Source organism: Palaemon carinicauda, chromosome 9, assembly GCF_036898095.1.
Source record: "Palaemon carinicauda isolate YSFRI2023 chromosome 9, ASM3689809v2, whole genome shotgun sequence".
NCBI classification, from domain to species: Eukaryota; Metazoa; Arthropoda; class Malacostraca; order Decapoda; family Palaemonidae; genus Palaemon; species Palaemon carinicauda.
The window spans coordinates 70,608,843-70,631,996 of NC_090733.1; the positions used below are offsets into that span (position 1 = coordinate 70,608,843).

The 23,154-nt window shown below is 35.1% G+C and overlaps 1 protein-coding gene across 1 annotated transcript in view; it reads right to left on the bottom strand.

The window, feature by feature from the left end:
- LOC137646789 (alpha-(1,3)-fucosyltransferase C-like) overlaps positions 1–23,154 on the bottom strand; it is an 84,127-nt gene that overhangs the window by 37,584 nt on the left and 23,389 nt on the right. Inside the window, exon 3 of the mRNA XM_068379876.1 lies at positions 6,480–7,193. Coding sequence (XP_068235977.1) covers positions 6,480–7,193 — 714 coding nt within the window. The remainder of the gene's footprint in view (positions 1–6,479; positions 7,194–23,154) is intronic.

The window sequence follows — 23,154 nt, forward strand, 5'->3', positions numbered from 1 at the left end:
CTGATACATTTGCAACACACTCCTCATAATTTCTTGATACTCCTTCCTCTGCTCCTGCGACAAGGCAAGATATGCACTGTGTCCTTTTCCAATAAGGACACTGCAATACACAGACCATTTATCTTCTGGGCATTCTATCGTCTACGCGACCATTTCAAAATGATCGAAGAACTCGTCGGGAGCTTCTGTGAATTTTGGGATCAATCTATGTGCATTCGCCACATTAAACATGAGATCATGCATAGCAGGGGTCACATCTGTCTTAGTTGACGACCTTGCAAGAGCATTCAACAGTTCCAATTCCCTGGCATGTCTTGCTAGTTCTCTTGCTTCTTTTCTCTCTCTTTCTTCCCATCTTGCAATTTCTCTTGCTTCTTCTCTCACCCTTTCTTCCCGTCTTGCCTCTTCTCTCTTTCTTTCTTCCAGTCTTGCAATTTCTCTTGCTTCCATTTCCCTGGCATGTCTTGCTAGTTCTCTTACTTCTTTTCTCTCTCTCTTTCTTCCCATCTTGCAATTTCTCTTGCTTCTTCTCTCACCCTTTCTTCCCGTCTTGCCTCTTCTCTCTCTCTTTCTTCCAGTCTTGCAATTTCTCTTGCTTCCATTTACCTTGCTTCTCTCTCTTGTCTTGCAATTTCTCTTGCCTCTTCCATCTTTCTTTCTTCCCATTCTGCCATCATCTTCAATTTAATCAAATTCTCTTCCGCTGCAATTCATCTAATCTCAGCCTCTACATATGTTTCTGTTTTCGTTTCTTCAGTTTTTTGGTCCTCTGATCCTTGCTTTTCTACGAATTCTGCTTCAGCTTTCTCCAAAAGATCGCGAGCTGCTGCAATATCTTCTTCTGGCAACTTTCCTGAGTTTATCAACGCTTCTAAGGCTAGTCACTTGATTTGGGATTTAATCATTCCACCAGTTACATGGCCACCATATGTCATTAAAATAGCGAGTCACTGAGCTTTAGTTACATTAGCTTCCGACAATTCCTGAACAATTGAGTTTTCCAAAAACTCCTGTATATTTAATTGCTACATCTTGTAATTTACAAAAAGTTATACCACTCCAAAAAATATATCTTATCAATACTCAGAACCCTATCAACACTAAATTGATTAAACTTTTGATAAAAAACATGACCCTCTTATCACCAATATCTAAAACAGACCCGCTCAATCCCAGGGTCTGGGCACTAATAAATATATATTACGAATAGCGAATTATGTAAATTCCCGACCTCCCAAACTCACCTGCTATATATTGCATAATCTGACATGCAAGAGAAATACTTCTGAGCTCTGAGAATGATGCGCAACTCCCAGACAATAATATAATGAACACTGAATATCTAAAAGGTCTCTTTACGTTACATTTAAAACAAAAACTTTTACCAGGAACTATTCTTAAATCATGCTCTTACTTCAGTTCTTAATCAGGGGATTCTAATGGTGCTTGCAAGGCAACTCTCTCTCAGCTAACTCTAGCCCCCTCCTCTCGTAACATTAAAAAAAAAGAATAATTTTGAGTCAAGAACCTTCCTGGAACTTCCAACCACTTGGAAACATGAAGCAATCCCAAGTGTGTGTGTCATACAGCATACTTTTTAACAAGACTACATAAGACTTTGTTACAAAACTACATGAAATGAAAATTTAATTCTTTAAAATAATGTCAATTTACATATACGGAACTGAATGAAAATATAATTAAAGGAATGATGACAGTCTTATGTAATTTACATACATTACTTAACCTTACGTGAGTGGAACTCGTCTTACGAGCTGGCTATACATCTTTTCAATATACAAATAATATACATGAATATGATATTCTACTTTCATGAAGACCAGCTTTGTAAGAATATATATATATATATATATATAAATATATATATATATATATTAATATATAAATATATATATATATATATATATATATATATATATATATATATATATATATATATATATATTTATATACACACTATATATATTATATTATATATATATATATATATATATATATATATATATATATATATATATATATATATATATATATATATATATATATATATATATATATATATATATATATATATATATATATATATATATATATATATATATATATATATATATATATATATATATATATATATATATATATATAGATAGATCGATAGATAGATAGATAGATAGATAAATAGATACAAATTATTGATTTGAAAATGACTCATTTTAGAGGAATTCAAAGAAATATATCTTAAAGAGGGCAAACAAGAGTGTATCAAATTCAAACAAAGGTAAATTTATTGAGCATGCTGATAATAGCTTGACTTTATTATTTAAAAAAAATCAGGGTGAAAATCAGTGATAGCACATATTAATTCGGGCTCAAGATTTACGTCAGTAATTGCGGATAGTAATATTGACTTTAATACTTTTATGAATGAAAATGTGTTATCACAGAGCTAAGCTGAACTAAAAATTGACAATGGTTTTGACACATAATCAGAAATGTATGGGTAATCCTATGAGCAGGGTATTTGGGTCCAAAAATCGAATTTCACATCTTGATGGGCATAATTATTTTTTATTTTAATTAATTCTTCATAAAACAAAGGTACATTGATTTTGGATTCAGCTGACAACTTACACACATCTCGACTGTAGCCACGTGGTGAATGTAAAAACTGAAAGCAAAATTCATACTGATCAAAGTCAGCAAACCTATTGTTATACTGAATTCTAAATTCTCGCAATTCAGAAAAACCAATTACTTCATGAGGCTCAGGGTGTTTTAATGTTGGAAAGGGATTTAAATCCCTCTCTTCTATTTGCTCAATGCACATATCCAGTTTTGACTTATATATTTGTATATATGTCTGCACAAATCTGCTATAATTTTTGCCTTACTTGAAATTTGAGATTCAATGAGTTTATTTGGCTTGTACGGGTCAAGCAGTACACTTAAATCTACACTACAAATCTATAGTGCGGCCCTCCTCCTCCTCGCTTGTATAAATTGTGACATTGTGGTTTTCGTTTTTTATTTTATCTGAAATCCTCTTTACATTCGCATAAGCGTTCACATTTCCAGACACTTCAGTGACACACTGGTATGAAGACCTGCATATCCTTTGTACATAAGATCATTCTAATTCCGATGGGAATAAAAGAAGGGAAGGAAACTGTGTTGAAACGAGTTTAAAACGGAGCCCAGTTACTAGTACAGCATTCTATGTGATGAGCTTTGTTATTTTAAATAAATCATCGTTTGAAAATATAATGTAACACACAACAGACTCCAGTGAATCTTTTCTTTTTAGTTGTTTATTTTGCAAAGAATATTTCTTTTATTCAGGATAAGCAGTAAATAGGATTTTCATGATATAAAAAAGAGAAATATACTTTTACTTATTTTTCTCGCCCGGGCCACTTTTAACCCTGGAACGGTACGGTGGGTCGTCCGCGACCCTGAGCGTCAAAACAAAAGATGTTTTTCTCACGTGACTCACCCCCGTGACTGAATTTGTGGGTGATCAACCTGCAGTCGGTGTCTCGCCTACACGCTCTAGTAGTGTCCAGATGTGCATCGCTGTAGCTGTACTCCTTCCCAGATTTCTGAGACGCGTCGGGGTTGAGCGCGACCGAGTTTACCCTTCTAAGGTAAGTTGCATAATTATCAAAGTTATTACGTATTATGAAATTGTCGTAGAATGGTGCAACTTGTATAGGTTATCAGTTGTGGAAAATCTTGGTGGATGGTTTGGCTACCATGTGCATGATTTTTTCTTTAGTTGAAATGTCGTTCATCACCACGAGAACCATTTTACCGCGAGTGCCCCTTTCTCAGTTTTTTTCATTTTTTGGCCAAGTCATTTTTCCGTAAGAAATTGCCAAATAGTGTCGCAAAACTTTTGCTTTTTTAGTGTTGGAAAGTGTGTCTAGATGATCTGGCTACCCATGCGTGACTTTGTTTTTGTCAGATACGCCGTAGATATTGGTATGTGGGGTATTTTCCTGCGGTTGCCAATTTCTGTTTTTTTCAATATTTGTAAAAATTTACTAGGTAGTAAGGAATTGCCATATATTATTGATTTTTTTTTCATGTTTATTTGTTAGAAAGTGTGCCTTGAAGGTTGGGCTAACACGTGCATATCTTTTTTTTATCTGAGATGCCGTATATTAGAATGTTGGCCATTTTTCCGCGAGTGCCCCTTTTTATTTGTTTTGCATTTTTTTGCTTAGTCATGTTACCGTAAGGAATTGGCAAGTGGTGTCGCAAAACTTATATTTTTATAGTGTTGGAAAGTGTTTCTAGATGATCTGGCTACCCATGCGTGACTTTGTTTTTGTCAGATACGCCGTAGATATTGGTATGTGGGGTATTTTCCTGCGGTTGCCAATTTCTGTTTTTTTTCAATATTTGTAAAAATTTACTACGTAGTAAGGAATTGCCGTATGTTATTGATTTTTTTTCATGTTTATTTGTTAGAAAGTGTGCCTTGATGGTTGGGCTAACACGTGCATGTCTTTTTTTTTATCTGAGATGCCGTATATTAGAATGTTGGCCATTTTTCCTCGAGTGCCCCTTTTTATTTGTTTTGCATTTTTTGCTTAGTCATGTTACCGTAAGGAATTGGCAAGTAGTGTCGCAAAACTTATATTTTTATAGTGTTGGAAAGTGTTTCTAGATGATCTGGCTACCCATGCCTATCTTTTTTTTAGCCAGATATGGAATATATATAGGTATGTGTTCGATTTTCCTGTGATTGCCATTTTTTCGTTTTTTCCCATTTCTTTCAAAATTACTACGTACTAAGGAACTATCACAGAGTAATGATTCATTTAGATGTTTATTTGTCGGAAAATGTGCCTTGATGGTTTGCCTAGCACGTGGCTGAATTTTCTTTTTTCTGAAAGGCCGTATATAAGAATGTTGGCCATTTTTCGCGAGTGCCCCTTTTTATTTGTTTTGCATTGTTTTGCTTAGTCATGTTACCGTAAGGAATTGGCAAGTAGTGTCGCAAAACTTATATTTTTATAGTGTTGGAAAGTGTTTCTAGATGATCTGGCTACCCATGCCTATCTTTATTTTTAGCCAGATATGGCGTATATATAGGTATGTGTTCGATTTTCCTGCGATTGCCACTTTTTCGTTTTTTCCCATTTCTTTCAAAATTACTACGTACTAAGGAACTATCAGAGTAATGATTCATTTAGATGTTTATTTGTCGGAAAATTTTGTTTACTTCTTTTTTGATTGAATATCATCAAATTTTTTTAGCTAAAATATTATATTGTTTTACATTTTTTTTTTCGATTTTATTTTCCTTCAAAAATTTTTTTTTTTGGGTCAGAATTCTAATTTTATAGTCGTAAAATAATCGACAATCATCCAGCAATCCACCATACAATTTTCATGCATATCCAAGAATAATTAGATTAGTAAATAACACCTTGAAATTGACATACACTTCCTACATTTCAGGTGGCAGATTAGGGAGTCTGAGTCAGTGTGGTTGGCGGCCATTTTGTGGACATATCCGAAGCGTAAGTTGCCCTATCTATATTTATTCTTGTTCCCTATAGAATTTGTGATATTTTGGTATATTTTTACCTGCATAAATATCATATTATATATTAAATATATGTATTTTTTTTTACGAAATTTTGAAGTACTGAAAAAATTACCTTTAGATATGGCCCCTGATATAAATGTAATTTACAAAATAATGAAGATTTTTTTACATATTTCTATTTTAGGATAACATATGTTTATTCCCTAAAAAAATTAGCCACTTCCTATTTCATTTGGGTACCCAAAAAAATTCATGAAATTTGGATAAATTTTTTTGGCCAAAAAGAGTTACCCTTTTTTTCTCATTTCAGATCTTCACCTCCATGGGTCCGACTTCATCCAAAATACATCAAGATGTGTCCTAAACATTCAAGAATCAATTCCTAAAAGGATTTGTGTATATATGTATACATTTTTTTTTATGAATTTTTATGTAAGGTCTTTTTTTATACTTAATTTTTTAAAATATTTATAATAAATAGTTTTTCTGCAGATGAGTAGTATTTATCTTTACAGTAGTTCTAAGCATTCATTGAATATTTTATTGGCAAAAAAAAAAAGGAGGTTACTGCAAAAACAGATTTTTCAAGAATTTTTTTTTGCGTCGGGGTCGCGCGCGACCGAGAATACCCTTAAAGGGGTGTCCGAGGAGCGTACCTATCCAGGGTTAAAATCAAACAGGCTACTTTCAAAATCAAACGGGCCACTTTTAGCCCACGGGTTGGGGTTGGACGGCCCTGGATCACTGTCACTAAATATATAACCAGTGGGTTTATAATATTAAAAAATACAAGAGATTTTGCTGGTGTCATGACCACAGCTTGCAAAACTGCAATTTTCAATCGCTGATTACACATACAGATAGACAGGCAGACAAAGAATCAAGAGAGGACTTTTACCTGGGGATGAGCTTGCAGGTAGAGCAATCTGTCGGCCAGTTCCTTCGGCGAATAGTTGTTGGCATCGATGTAAGAATTTGGTGGAAGAACAGAAGAATAATTTGCTGATCCCCGAACCACGGGGACGATGGAGTAATGTAGGAGGTTGTAGGCCTTCTCCGAAATGTAATCTTTGCAAAAGTTGTTCTCGAAAGCAAAGTAGAAGAGATATCCTTCGCCAGCGATCTGCAGACATTGATCTTCCGTTGCGTTGTATCGATGAATTACGTACATTGACCCTCCACATTTCAGGTTCCCACATCTTCCATAAATATCTAGTGGAGCATATTTTTGGAACTTTTGCGAGTACAGCAATCGCTTCGACATGGCATTGCAGTTGGATATGAATGCAACTGCCAATTTTCTCGAGTCGTTTTTTATCTTCATTTTGGGAGGGATGACCCAGGTTCGTGGGAGCAGCTTAGCGTCTTCTTTGGAGGCGATAAATCCGTGCAGGAAAACAATGTCGGCATCTCTGCGGTACGTCATCGTGCGGTTAAAAAGTTGATTGTAGTGCCTGAATTTTGTTTTGAATATGGCGTTGGCCATATTTGGAGGATTGAAGGCTAAGCCTATCCAGGGCTGGTTGGGGTCACGAGGAGAAAGGCTCTTTGTAACGGTTTCTCTGTCTTTTGTTTCTCTCACGGCGATGAGGATTGCATCCGTCGTGTTTATCTGAAATGGAGCAAAAGCCTTTGCTTGATAAAAGCTTTAAAGTAGAAATGACCTATTTTTGGTTCTACTTTTGGGTTGCCTTATATGATGGTGATTAAGATTAACAAATCGACTGGAATGATATAGAAACTTTTTTTATGTATTATATGAAAAACGATAAAGGGTTAAGTTGATTTAGCATTAAAATAGAAAAAAAAGAGCCAAATAATCTCACTAGGAGTACACAAAATCAAAATATATACTGAATATTTTACTTATGTGCAAGTAATCTACAACAACAGCTTAGTACCATCTATTTTTCTGAACCCAAACTATTTGAACGCTTCCATTGATTGGTGATTATATCCAAGATATACTATGAGAATCTGAATAAATTAAATTTGCTTTTATAACATTAGGCATGTAGTAATAATCGAAGTGAAACCTGCTTTAATTGAGTCAAGTAACTTATATGAAACTATACTAATTCTTGCGAGGCCCATCTTTGAGACACACCAGGTTTCAGGTTGCTTTTGAGAATATCTACACGTAATCACAAAAAAATAGTTACTCGTATAATTATGCAGGCTGGATTAAGCCTTTTAGAGGCCCCATTTAGACTTTGGTGCCCCATACATATGTATGTAATTAAAAAGGTAAAAATAATGAATCAGACAAGATTTTATCCATCAAAATCAAACAAACTAACAGCAAGAAAGTGAATAATATCTATTATTGTATACTTTCACTTCCATTTGAAAAGTTTCCTCCATTTTTTCAATATAAACAACATAAAATCTTATCCATCGAAATCAAACAATTCTGAGGGTAAGAAAGGAAGTAATTCTTATTTATGCATAATTTTACTTTTCCTACAGTGTTTTCTAATTACAAAGTCTTTAATGAGATCCTCAAAGCTGACCTGAAGGCACCAGCCACCGTTGAGATACTACCGTTAGAGAGTTATTGGGTCCTTTGGCTGGCCAGCCAGTACTCCATTGGATCCCTATCTGGTTACGGCTCATTTCTTCTTTGCCTACACATACACCGAATAGTCTGACATATTCTTTCCACATTCTTCTCTGTCCTCATTGTGGAGAATTTATTTTTATATAAATGTTTGAGTGGGACTTAGTTAGTCCAGGAAAGTCTCCCTACGGCAGTTACTCAAAGATCGACAGGGGAGGATAATGAGCACTTACACTCGGGGCACAAACAACCTGCTAATAACTTTACTGCCAAAGTTTACTAACCGTCACTCTTAAATACTAAATGGGGAAATTTTACTATCCAGAGGCCGGAGAACTCCACACGTGAAAAAAAAAGTAATTTATTGACCTACTCTAGCTTTGTCAGGTCTATAGTCATCTCACTCTTAGGCTCTGTTCCGACTCCGTCCCAGTAACCCCACTGAGATGCTGGACAGGAATCTTACGTTAATGTAATTAAAGACAATAATAAAATGGGAGCAGTGGAGTATAAAAGTATAAAGTAAAGTTAAATGGGGATCTTCACCTTCAAAGCACTAAGTTAAAGAGCATACACTTGCTGATACCAACTTACCTATATCTACAGTGGGTTACTCACAACATCTCGGGTACTTCTGACCCGTCCCATAGTATAAATTGGTAAAATTCATATAATGGGGTTAAAGATACCAAAGTTTGTAATCTATTCCAAATAATTTATTACAGCAAGAAAGAGAATCGGAGTAACTCAATTATGATTTATTCACATGGCAAAATTGATAAATGAAAAGAGAATCAGAGTTTACAACACAAAATATTGAAAATATTAAACGGAATTAACTCGTGGGATTAACCCTCAAACCGAATAAATAAAATCAAAATGTTCTGATAAACAATTTGTGCGGTAGGCTGGTGTGAGGTCCCAACATGTGGTCAGCGACCTCAAGCAATTACCAAGACCAGAAATTAAAAGTACATTAATTTCCCTGCACGCAGCCCAAAAGATGTAATGCCTGAATGGTAACTAAACTTAACTTATGAGACAAATAGAAGCTTATCTGAAGGGGGAATGGCCATTAATTGAACTATCAAGATTTTATATGTTTTGGGCACCTGTGTCCTGAGCGTGGCGGTCTTCAGTTTTGCTTCACTAGGCCTACAGCACTTGTTTTGTGAAGTCAATGGCCCATTCCAACTCGCCTCCAGACTGGAACAGACGTTTCTTTGGAACTAGCTGCTTTCTCACTTATCTGCTTGACCTCGTCCTTGGTGGAATCTTGATTCATTATTGTGCAAAGGGACAGGCTAGTAGGGGAGAGTAGGAGCACGAGGTTGACCCTGGGACCTATTGAACCTGCCTTGGCAGTTCTGCTAAGGACCATGGCCTTTAACTTTGTCAGGTCGAGTTCATGTCAGCCGCATCCGCCTTCCTCCCCCTAAAAAAGCGCATCTCAATGCGTAGGCCAGTGGTCTTGAGGTGCCAACTCTCATTTAGGACAGGCTTGAAACACCTGTGACTCATGAGTTTTAAGCAATATACTTATTTAGAATACAAGGAGAAATCTTGCAATTCCAGGGGACACAGATAATCCTAATTCTAAACATCTGACATACAAAACAAAAAATTAAACTAAAATGTAATTTAGCAAGTCGGGCTTACGTGTGTGGACAACCATACCTCCTAGACTAGCAGACTTGAGTTGTATTTAAGAGATTTAAAGTACCTAAATACTTAAGGTAAAATAATGAATACAAAATGAATACAAAAGTATTAATCTTGAGACACTCGCTTATGGAAGAATCATCACTCACATTTTTCCCTACCGTGATGTCACGAACAATAACAAAGTCTACGTATAAACTATGAAGAAGAAGAGTAGTGAAGAAACTTCTTCACACTCATACACCTGGCAACACTTTGATTACCAAACAATTCTTCTTCGCTGAAGAGGTTGACTACTGTACTATTTTTGTTCAGTGGCTACTTTCCTCTTGGTATCGGTAAAAGAGACTCTTTAGCTATGGTAAGCATCTGTTCTAGGATAAGTACATTCCAAAATCAAACCATTGTTCTCCAGCCTTGGGTAGCAACATAACCTCTGCACCATGGTAATCCACTTTCTTGGGTTAGAGTTCTCTTGCTTGAGGGTACACTTGAGTGCACTATTCTATCTTGTTTCACTTCCTCTTGTTGTTTTAAAGTTTTTATAGTTTATATATGAAAGATACATGTTAATGTTATTACTGTTCTTAGACTATTTTATTATAATTGTCCATTACTTCCCCTGTAGTTTATTTCTTTCCTTATTTCTTTTCCTCACTCGGCTATTTCTCCCTGTTAGAGCCCTTAGGCGTAAATGTGTAATAGTTAGTTATTACATGTTTAAAACACATGACGTAATATGTCATTGTGGATGAAGATGCTAGCGTGAGATTTACTGTAGTCAGATAAAATCATAACAGGATGTATTTTGCATCCCTCAGCAATGTAACATTTTTCTGAAGCATCAACACAAAAGATTGTGTCGTCACCGGATGCAGGTGTCTTCCGAGATGAATGTAAAGTTTACATATTGTGTTTAAATGCTGAGACAACTAAACATACGATATCTGTGATATCGATAATTTAGGCAGTTCATATCTATACTTCACCTGAATTGGTCATCCGACCAAACCAGCTACACTCCTGTGATGGAGATGTTTAACACTGTTGTTTTTAGAGAATAAACCATTTTAAAGTTACGATGATGGACTTTATTTCAAGACTCAACATCTCAAACAACACATACTCAATTTGTTAATAACAGTAGCACACTAATAAATGGTGGCAGCGCTAAAACTCTAAGAATCAGAGAAAGATCTTCAAGAAATTAATAATAATACTCTAAGAATTAGAGGAAGATCTTCAAGAAATCAAAAATAAAGCTGTAAAAACGAGAGAAAGATCTTCAAGAAATCAACGTTAATGAATCTACATACAAACTGATGAACTGGATCTTCAATCAACATCCTAGGAAACCCAAGGACTGACGTTCAACGCTTACAAAACATATCCAGAAAGCACTACATTCAACGGAAACTCGGACGAAACATTCACCCAAACATCAAGAGAGAGAGAGGATGTGACGACATCACACAGAACCATATAAAAGCTAAGTACAATTTTCAAATTCATTTCAGTTTGGGCAGTGAAGTGTAGTTATCACGAGTCGTTAGTCGATTATTACTGGGGTGAGTGGTTTGCTAATCTTTTATTTTCCTTTCATTAAAGGAAACTGTGTTCAACTCCGAATTCTCATCCAGAATTTTTTCTCTCTTTGTGCTAATTCCTTTTTCTTTCAGAAATTCTCGGGAAATATCTTTGTGTTCCGTTTTCTTTCAGAAATTCTCGGGAAATGTCTTGGGATTAGTAGCATTGTTTTGGGGAATTTTGTTATAATCTTTGTCATTCAGAGCTTATGCGTTTACGCAGTGGACGTCTGTATTCATATAGATATTTTGATAGAATTGCAAGGGTCGAAGAGATAGGAAAAGAAATACAGCAGTCATGATGCCCCCTGTGAGCCCCACCCCTAGACCTAGTGGCGTAGGACAGAGTAATCCTCTCCCGATTGTGACGCTTGTAAATGCCAGGTCTGCAATCCTTCCTTTTCAGGGTCGGGTTAATGGGTTCTTGCCTCAAAATGTGGAGTCATGGATTTCATCCCTCGATGCCCATTTAAATGCCAAACAAATCGTAGACCCTTTTGTACAATTACAAGAAGCTAAAAGTTTTATAGATTTTTCTAAGGGTGATGCGAGTGTGTATTTAAGAGGTGTTTCATTTCAAGAAGCAGTTACCTGGGATGATTTCAAAGTTAGGTTACGCGCGGGCTAATGGGGGTGATGAAGCCTTGGATGTAGTATTAACGTTAAGAAATCCACTTAATCAAGCCACTATGAATCAGCTTAATGTTATTGAGAGAGCAGCTCTCATAGCTGATAGGCTTAATGAATATCAGGATATTTTAGGTAATTCCACTTGGGTTACTAGAGATAACATCTCCGTGAAAGATTTTTTACGATTAATGTATTTAACTTGCATGACACTTATGTTGCCTGAAGCTTTAGTGCAGTGTTTTGATGAAAAGTTAACGCCTGCAAGTACGGAATTGGATGTATATAAACAGATAAAAAAACACATGGCTAAGTGTCCAGACCTCGATCCCGTGTTAACTCAAGTTTTTGCAAAGAATGAAACAAAGCCACAACAAGTGAACGTAGTTAATAATAGTCAAGTAGCGGGAATGACGTGTTATAATTGCAAACGTCAAGGTCACTTAATCGCGGACTGCAGAACGAAATTCTGTTCGATACATAATAGTTCGACTCATTCGTACAGTCAATGTTACTTGCGTAAGACACAACAGAATCCCAGAAATACACAGTCAATTCCACAGTCAGTTCCATATGGAAATAAAAAGAAAAATCATCATTTTAACAATAAGAAGAAACAACGAAATGTCAATGTAGTTCAGAGTCCGAAACAAACAAACACTTCTTCGAATATCGCTGAGCCTGGGTCGTCAAACCAGACCTCGCAAGGTCAGACTAATTTTCAGAATGTGCAGAGCAAAGCAAATACCACATAATTAACTCCAGTGGGGAAGAGAGTGATGTTGGGTCAAGGTCATTCATGTCAACATCAATAGTATTGAATAATCAATTTAATGCTTTATCAGATCATTGTGAGGCAATAGATTTTCCTATGAAACACACGGCCGAATTAAGTAAAACAGTGCATGCTCCCGTAGATTTGCAACGAATTCATACAATAATAAGCCAAAATGAGTTACGACCAACCTTATATGCTGTAAATTTAGAACACAAATCCTTTATGTTATTTTTTGACTCTGGTAGTCCACGTAATATCATGGATTTGGGGACACATCATTTGTTGTTTTCGAACTTTCCGATAGAAAAATCCGGAGTAAGACTCTCGGGTATAGGAAATAATGAATTAAATGTCATAGGCATAACTCATGTTCAATTCAAAGTCGGTAAATGCATGTTTGCCGATACATTTGTTGTTGTACAAAACATTGATATGTATCCAGCTGTAATTATAGGATACCCATCTATGGGAAATCAAAACATTATCTTAGCCCCTGCCAAGCACAGCGTGTATATCTAAGGAAAATTCTATAAGTCTTCTAATACCTTAAAATCAGTTTTGGATAAAAAGGCGACGACAAATGTAACCGTAACGTACGTTGAAGAACCAATAACTTGTCTCACTAATAAAGAAATATTATACTCGACCCAGCAGAATTCTCGTTCACCCGTAATATCATCTTACACGCAATCTATCGAGTCAAACGTACCTTCCAATTTAATAGTGCAAATAAAGAAAACATTACCGGGATCTGAAATATTAATCCTTTCCGACACTTTGAAAACTAACGGATTGTCTGTCACATAAGCTATTTACACAGTAGGCTCACATCAACAATGTAATATTGAAGTCTGTAATCATTTAAATAACACTTTAGTAATTCACAAAATCAACATATCTTGGATGTAGAAGTTTATAAACATCGTATTCTTACCATTGCTGAAATCAATCACTCTCAATCAGTTGCGGATGAATCCCTTTTGCAATCTATTAAAAATAAAATCATTAAAGACATTCAAGACGAAGAAATTCAGCAGAAAATTTTTGGACTTTTAACTAAATATCATGATGTTTTTTCCACTACGGATGGATCCTTAGGAAAAACAGATGTGATCGAGCATCAAATAAGGTTAAAGGACAAGCAGAAAATTATCTATGTACCCTTGTACAGACTCCCTATGAAATTCCAGAATGAAATAAATGATGAAGTAGGTAAAATGCTAGAAGAAGGAGTCATTAGGAAATCAAACAGCCCTTATAATTTTCCGTTAATAGTTGTACCGAAAAAAGATCGAACATGGCGTATCTGCGTCGACTTCCGTCGTCTAAACGAGGAGACGATCCCTGATCGATTCCCAGTGCCATGTACTGACGATATTTTGTCTTTGTTAGGTCAGAATAAATATTTTACCAGTTTGGACTTACTTAAAGGCTTTCACCGGATATCATTAGAAGAAGGTAATATCCCATACACAGCCTTCAGCACAGCCAGGGGACATTATGAATTTTTACGGATGCCTTTTGGTTTACGTTGTGCTCCCATAACATTTACAAGAATGATTAACATAGTGTTTGGAGACTTGTTAGGGAATATATTGCATGCCTATATGGATGGTCTTGTAATCTTTTCCAACACCTTAGAAGAACATCTACGTAAGTTAGAACTAGTACTACAGAGATTAAGACAACATAACTTAAGGGTAAAGATTAGTAAGTGTGAATTTTTCAAAACAGAATGAATATATTTGGGTTTCATGGTGTCAAGCCAAGGTCTTAAAGTAGTCCATGATAAGGTGTCGGCTATACGTAATTTTCCCATACCTACTAATGTCAAGGGAATACAGCAATTTCTGGGTTGTAGCGGATATTACAGGCGTTTTATACGCAACTATTCAATAATAGCCGCTCATTTAACTGATCTTACGAAGAAGGGCGTAGATTTCATATGGTCTGAGCATTATCAACAGGTGTTTAATACCTTGAAAGATGAACTGTGTAGTTCTCCTATCTTAAAATTTCCTGACTTCGGTAAGGAATTCTTCATTGCAACAGACGCCTCAGACTTAGGAGTAGGAGGGGTATTGCTTCAGCAATATGATAAACAATTTTTCCCGATAGCTTTTTATTCTCGAAAACTGAGAACTTCTGAAAGTAAGTATGCAGTAATAGACAAGGAAGGGCTAGCTATTGTTAATTCACTAGTGCATTTTAAGTTCATAATTTACGGTTATCCCGTTAAGGTTCTTACTGACCATAAACCACTAACCGAGTTTTTTAAAGGCTTCAACCACAGCCCTAAACGAACTTGATGGCATTTGATCATTCAAGATTTTGGCGCAAGAATCGGGTATTTACTTGGGAAAGCAAATATCATTCCGGATGCATTATCACGCAGCCCCGTGTCATCTTGTACGGAGCCTTTAGCTGAATTAATAGATATATCAACATCCATGCCTATTGTTAAAACGATATCTGAACAAGAAGATTTAGGCTGGAGCGCTGAATTATTACAGACTGAGCAAAGAAAAGATCAGAAAATAGAAACAATTATAAATGCTTTGAAAGGCAATCATAAGGAAAAGGGATATATAAAGTATAAGCAGCAGAATTATATAATCAAAGATAATATTCTGTGTAAGACTGTGACAAGGAAAACCTGCAATACACCACATGTAACTAACGACCAGGTAGTAGTACCAATCTCACTTATTTCCACTGTCCTGAATTGGTTGCATGCAAATCCATTACATGGACACCTGGGGTTCTCATTAATGTCACTGAAAGCCAAATCATTGTTTTATTAGCATACGATGCTTACAGATATAAAAAGACACATAGCTAATTGTCGCACATGTCAGGAAAACAAAGGGCATACGAAAACACCTGTCAGCCTAGGGGCTTATCCCGTGCCCAATCAACCCTTTGAAAGAATACATTTAGATTTGTTAACAGGATTTTACGAGTCAGACAGAGGAAATAAGCACCTCTTAGTAATTATAGATGCTTTAGCTCGATATTCAGAACTAATAGCGCTTAAAACTAAAACTGCGATTGAATGCGCTAGGAAGTTTTACGAGTGTTACATTTGTAAACATGGAATTCCACACATGATAATTTCAGACTCGGGTGGTGAATTTAATAATCCCTTTCTTACCTCATAGTGTGAATTCCTTAGCATAAAGAAAATAAATACCATGATATATCACCCAGAGTCAAATGGGCTAGTGGAAAGAGCAAATAGGAAGATTTTAAATATATTAAGAGTAACACTAGGGGGATCAGACCCCAACTGGGATATTGCAATATCTGCGGCACTGAGTACTCTGAATCATTCATATCATATATCAATTAAAATGTCACCGCATGAAGCATTGTATGGTACCCCAGTTAGAACGCCTTTCCATATATTAACGCCTACAACTAATCTATCAAATCCTTTAAAAGAATGTATAAATGCAAGCAAAAGTCGATATGATATCCTTCGAAAGAATTTAGAAGAATCACAAATCATAATGAAAAGGAATCATGATAAAATAGTGAAGCCAACTAAAACATATACCGTGGGTGATAATGTATATATACAGATAAATGTGCATAAAGGACTCAATTATAAACTAACACCTAAGTTTGAAGGCCCATTTAACATTTTGGAAACATTAACGGCCAATAGGTTTAGAGTTCAAAACGTATCCCAACCCACGGATGAGAGAATAGTACCATTGGCTCACATAAGAAATTAAAAAAAAAAAAAAAAAAAAAAAAAAAAGAGAGGGAAAGAAGTGAGGGAAAACTTTTTATTTGTGTGATTAAAAGTTTTCTTCTTAATACAGGAGTAATTACATATATTTTTCTCGTTATAGGTTTCCAAGATTAATTTTTTGTTGTTGGGAGTGATATTGTTCGCTCAGACATTTTTCTCGTGTGGGATGAGCTCTAAAACTAAAAGTATAGATTTTAAATATGGCACTATAGTTGAAAGACAAGAAGACGTTTTTGTTACATCGAGCAACGTAGTTGTAGAAGTGAATATGCAAGCAATTTTTCTTCCAGAGAATGATGTCACTAGCTTAAAAACCGCCATTTCAAGGTTTTCTGTCGCATTAGATGAGTTGCATAGAAGACATTTTCATTTGACTACAGAGAGTTCGCTTGGATCGACACTAAAAGTTGCAGAGATGCTATCTGATGACTTGCAAAATAAGACTTACGATACAGAATCTTTGGCTCGTGACCTTTTGATGTGGACTGTAGGACACGAACATAAAGAAAGACGAAATCCGTTTATTTTTGCTGCATTAAACATCTTTGGGTCTATTGCAAGTTTAGGTTTAGGAATTTCCAATCGTCTTAAGATTAGTAATCAAAATAAGAAAATTGAGTTCTTGACTCATGAAGATGAATTGATTATGTCAGAACTAAGGAATCAGTTAGCTTCAATCAATCAAATTATGGATTTAGTAAATGAACATTCCAGTAATATCAGTCAGATTATGGAAGTACAGGATTTGTTGGCAACGTTAACATATTATGATTCAAAGATAGATCACATACATAACAGAATTGCACATTTCATTGATAAATCCAAAGATTATGTAGAAGCTATCACGTTAGCAACTAAAGGTGTACTGTCGTCCCATTTGTTGCCTATAAATTACTTAAAGTTAGTTCTGGAGAACGGAAGGGATAAACTAGGCTATGTTCCTTTGTTAGGCGAACGTAGGTTAGAATTTTATTACAGCCTAATTACAGTAAGCGTTGAAAATAACAAGATTAGGATTACAATTCCCTTTGATTCTTCTGATGCCTGGCAATCTTACAGGATATCACCATTTCCGACTTTCATGACGAATCACTCAAATCCAGTAATATCCAGTTTGACAGGACACGTATTGATTTCCCCAGACAAGGAAACATATACAGTCATTAAAGACTTAAATCAATTAACTCACTGTTCAGACGCAATGGATAGAAAAATATGTACAGCTGACTCATTTGAATTCCATAAAAACTTAATGGATTCATGCGAGTTAGGTATAGTGCTAGACGGTGCTCTCTCCCATACAAGTGAAAATTGTCTGGATAAGCTTTATCCCTTTGACAATAATGAGTTCAATTGCAGACTGAACAATGGCTCGTGGATACGATACGACAAGGACGGCTTCAATGTATCATGCCCGGACGGATCCACGTCCTTTGCAAACATCTTTGTTGCAGCAGATGGTTGTATCGGGACTTCCCCTAATTCCATGGTGACCGGGGTAAGGACTATCATCAGAGAACGAGCCTACTTCGCGAACTTCACGTGGACGTCTACAATGCCAGCACTACCTCTCCCATACAACAAACAGGTAGCCAAGCGGTTGATGAAATTGACCGAGATGGACCACCTGTCACCGACTTATAAGGAATTTCTTCACCCCATACTACTAGCAGGATTAAGTGTGACGGTGATGATATTTATCGCCGTGAACATCCTTGTTTGGCATAGGTTACGGAACAGTTGGCAGCTAAAACAGAACGTTTTGCCAATGTCCAGACAAAACTCCTTATTTAATTCAGTTTAAAGCCGTTTGAAGTGGCCACCTCATTCGCTAAAGGAGTAAAATGCTCTGGAAATAGTGTGTGTACGAAAAGCAGTTAGTACGCTAGTAATATGTAATTGAAGAAATTATTGAACATTTGCATTGTTAAAAATACATTTAAAAAACATTTAAAAAAATATATAATTAATTTTTTTCTCTCGGCATCTAATAAAATATATAAGCCGGAATGTTAAAAGAAAAGAGAAAAAAAAAAAAAAAAAAAAACAGAATCTATGGGCATCTAATAAAATATATCAGCCCTATATATAAATATATATATATATATATATATATATATATATATATATATATATATATATATATATATATATATATATATATATATATATATATATATATATATATATATATATATATATATATATATATATATATATATATATATATATATGTACGAAACAGTGGTACGTGTACGTACCAGGAATTCGTGTTTGTGCACTAAAATTGAATCTTTACTAAGGTAACAAATATTTCTATTAATTACCGTATTGTGTTAATCTATGTTTCTGACAAAGGTAACAATTATTCTTTAACAAGTTACCGAATCATATGTATATCAGTATTTTTTTTTGGTACCATATAATCATTTGCTAGCAATGTACCATATATGTGATCTGTATTTATCATGCATTTTTTTCTTTGCTTTGGTAATATCTTTTCATATGCGTTATTATTATTATTTTTTTTGATGTGCCTATTTGGACATTCGTCCTCATTTGCTTATGGCTGAAGTTAAACAAAGAATAATACATATATCCAGTCACACCTAGTAAACATATTTTGGCGTGTTGTTAAATTAAAAAAAAAAAAAAAAAAAAAAAATTGAGATAGCTGGCCGAGCTAATGTAATAGTTAGTTATTACATGTTTAAAACACATGACGTAATATGTCATTGTGGATGAAGATGCTAGCGTGAGATTTGCTGTAGTCAGATAAAATCATAACAGGATGTATTTTGCATCCCTCAGCAATGTAACATTTTTCTGAAGCATCAACACAAATGCATACCGTGTGAAAGATTTTGTCGTCACCGGATATCGATAATTTAGGCAGTTCATATCTATACTTCACCTGAATTGGTCATCCGACCAAACCAGCTACACTCCTGTGATGGAGATGTTTAACACTGTTGTTTTTAGAGAATAAACCATTCTAAAGTTACGATGATGGACTTTATTTCAAGACTCAACATCTCAAACAACACATACTCAATGTGTGTTAATAACAGTAGCACACTAATAAATGAATAGAATCCTACTTTTCCAGCTAGTGTTGTAGTTTAGCTAGTAATAATAATAATAATAATAATAATAATAATAACAACAATAATAATAATAATAATAATAATAATAATAATAATAATAATAATAATAATAGTAATGATGATAATAATAATAACAACTTATCTACTTCTATGCTAAATAAAGGTAAGGTATTCAGTTATTTTGATGGGATTTTTAATATGCTTTTAATATACGAAAGCCAATGTCTACATTTGGAAAGGCACACTCAATGTTATTATCTATAAGTATTTTAGGAAGTTCAACATGACTGAATGGCGTTTCTATTTTTTTTTTGTTTCACTAATTTATTGTGCACATATGAATGAAATTGGTGAAGTTCAACTGGGAAATTACTGTTGAAATTCCCTTGATAAGCATCAATAAGCTTTTCACAGCACTGAGAATATCTTTCAGTGTTAACAGGTGAAGTGACATTATGTGCTAGAGGTACATAACTTACAAAAGAAATCTGTGATTTCTTTACATATCCTCATCTTTTTTTATTTGCGTTTCAAGTATGTCAACAATTGTATAAAATCTGATGATAAGAAATACCTTCTTCTTTATATGTTTGTGAGTTGTAGCTATCTTGCAATCAACACATGATAGCATTTCCTTTGCAGCTGTTTCATAATGTTCAAATTCATCTCGTGAAATGCACAACTGGCTAATTAAGGATACATGCATATTTTACACATGTTTTCAAGTCCACATCCTTATTTTGTAGACTTACTCTGTGAGAATTGTGCAAAATCACTTTCCAAAAACTTAACATGAAAACGAATTCTAGATTTTGCATTTTATTTGTTATATTATTTGCTTCTCTTCTAGTGCCTCCCATTTTTGACTGGTCTTCCACAATATACTCCGGTACTTCTAAATTTTACAGAAAGCATTCAAAATTGCTACTGTTTCCACAGCATGTGCCTCCCATCTAGTATCAAAAAGGGATTTTAGGACACTTTTTTCCAATAAAACTTTCAAGAATTTTCCTCCGATTAGTTGAGGCTGAAAAAAGGGCATAGAGTAATTGTAGTGTAGAAAATAAATTAACTGTCACTTAACAGCAGAACTTCTGCCTTCCAGATTTAGCGAATAAGCTGCACAGGGCACATATATAGCAAACTTCTTTATTTCATAAATTTTTTGCTGCATTATATAATGCTCACAGCGGCGTCATCAGACTGGCATCTACATTTGGAAAAGTCCAGATTACAAATTCCACTCAGTTACTGCAACACCTGATTTGCCATTTCCTCACCGGTATGGCTTTCCAGTTCGAGCAAAGTTAAGAAGCGTTCAAAAAGCTCTACATCTTTTAAGCCCCTATTTATAACCGGTAACCGATTGATATATGATAGGTCTGGTGTTGAATCTATTGAATTGAATTGAATATAAAATTTAGGCATTAAACCAAGCATTGGTGCATCAAAGGCCATTCAGTGCTATATAATGCAAATTATAATCAATTATGCCCACACTCTCATAAGATTTGGTATCATTTTAACTTATAAAACCAATCACACAACTTTCATACAAATAACATCCAATGTAAAATAACAAGGCATTAAAAGGATTAAAAATAAATTACTAAAATTAATTAAAGCTCGTGATATAAACCAATATTCTGTATAAATAATTTCAAGTTCAAGGTATTACAATTTTCTCCCAGTATACCTCTTGAAGGTTTATCCTGGAGTAAATGTAGCCTCTTTTGAAAAGTAAAAACAGAAAACTCGACTAAAATATATCTAATATCTATTATAAATTGATAGGTATGACACAGAGGGGCCTGTCTCCCTTTCCCACTCTTCATTAAATAATTGTGGGTTACCTGTGTATAGTCAATACGCAGTCTAGTTAAAATTATGTTGTCCCTCCTACTTGTATAATTACAGGATGACCATTTATCCACCAATGGGTGGATTTGTTTCAATTTTGTATTGGTGGTCACTTCAGGCCATCGAGCCTGCCACTTTTTCTTTTAGTGAAAATACATCTTACTTTTAAGGTCTTTGTGAGGAATACTTTTGTGGGATTGGTTAAGTAGCTCTGAAGCTTCCTTAGCTACCTTATCTAATAGTTCATTTCCATCGACACCAACATGGGCAGGGACTCAACAGAAGTGAACACTGATATTCTTCCTAGACTGCAGAAGTACTAACCAGTCCTCTTGTAGTAGTTTATGGCCTGGCATAATTTGTTTAATGGAGATTAAAACGCTATTGGAATCCGTAGAAATTGTTATATGTGCTGTTAGCAAACTTACTTCCCTGGCATCATATTTCAGTTGTACTTCCAAAGGCTTGGACACTCTTGATCTGTTAGAAGATAGACTTAAGGGAGCCCTATCATTTCTACTGTTAGAGTTGTTTCTTATGGCAAGGGACCTAGCTAAAATCCTCAAACTCAACTCCTTTCAGCGGATGGAAAGGGTAGGCATGCCAGAATCCACATATAGACTATCAATGGGAGATATTCTGTATGCACTAATGCAGTTGCAGAGCTCCATACTGTGACCAACATCAAGTTTTTCAAATAAAGTCATAATAGCTGACCTATAAATTTGACATGCATAGCCTAACTTGCTCAGACACAAAGATGTATAAATTCTAAGCAAAGTTGTTTTACCAGCACCCCATTTCAAAAGCTATACAACTTTCAAGATGTTTAGTGACTTTTTAACCCTGATAGATAGGTCATTTATATGGGGACCAAAGGACATTTTCTTGTCAAAAACTTGACATTATCCTCATACGGCAAAATACTATCATTAAAGAAAAGGGTGTGGATCTCTTCTCTTTTACAAGTACAAGTAAAAGGAATGGCTTCAGTCCTTGGAGGAAAGAGCATGAATCCCCAAGAATTTTCCCATTAAGGAGCAGCATTTATAACTTTTGATATACTTGTAGTGCAGAGGACCCAGTAAAATAAATTGCAAAATCAACAAATAGTGACCCTTGTATGCCAGGAGGTTGGTGACTTAGGAGACTATAGATAGCAACAGCATATAAGGTCGCGCTCAATACGCTGCCTTGATGGAAAGCTACCTTCATGTAGGAGGACAATAGTTCTGAGCCTACTCTTACTTTAATTGTTCGGTTTGTTACAAATTCTTCAATAAATAAAATCATGTCCTCCTATACCCCACTAGGCCAACTGCTTTAAGATACCGCCCTTCCAGGTGGTGTCATACGCCTTCTTGTTAGAAGAGCCATTTGAAATTTCCCTTGATACATCAACAAAGGTTCTTCCTAAAGCTAAACTGCCTGTTTGATAAAAGTCTTTTTCTTATTCTAGATACCACACAAGTCTGTTGTTGATCACTCTCTCAAATAGTTTGCATATGTAACTAGACAAAGCTATAGACCTATAATTAGATGGTAGTTCTGAGTCTTTACCAGACTTGTGGCCAGGAATTATGATTGAAGAATGCCAGGAATCAGGAGATGTATGAGAAGTCCATAGACCATT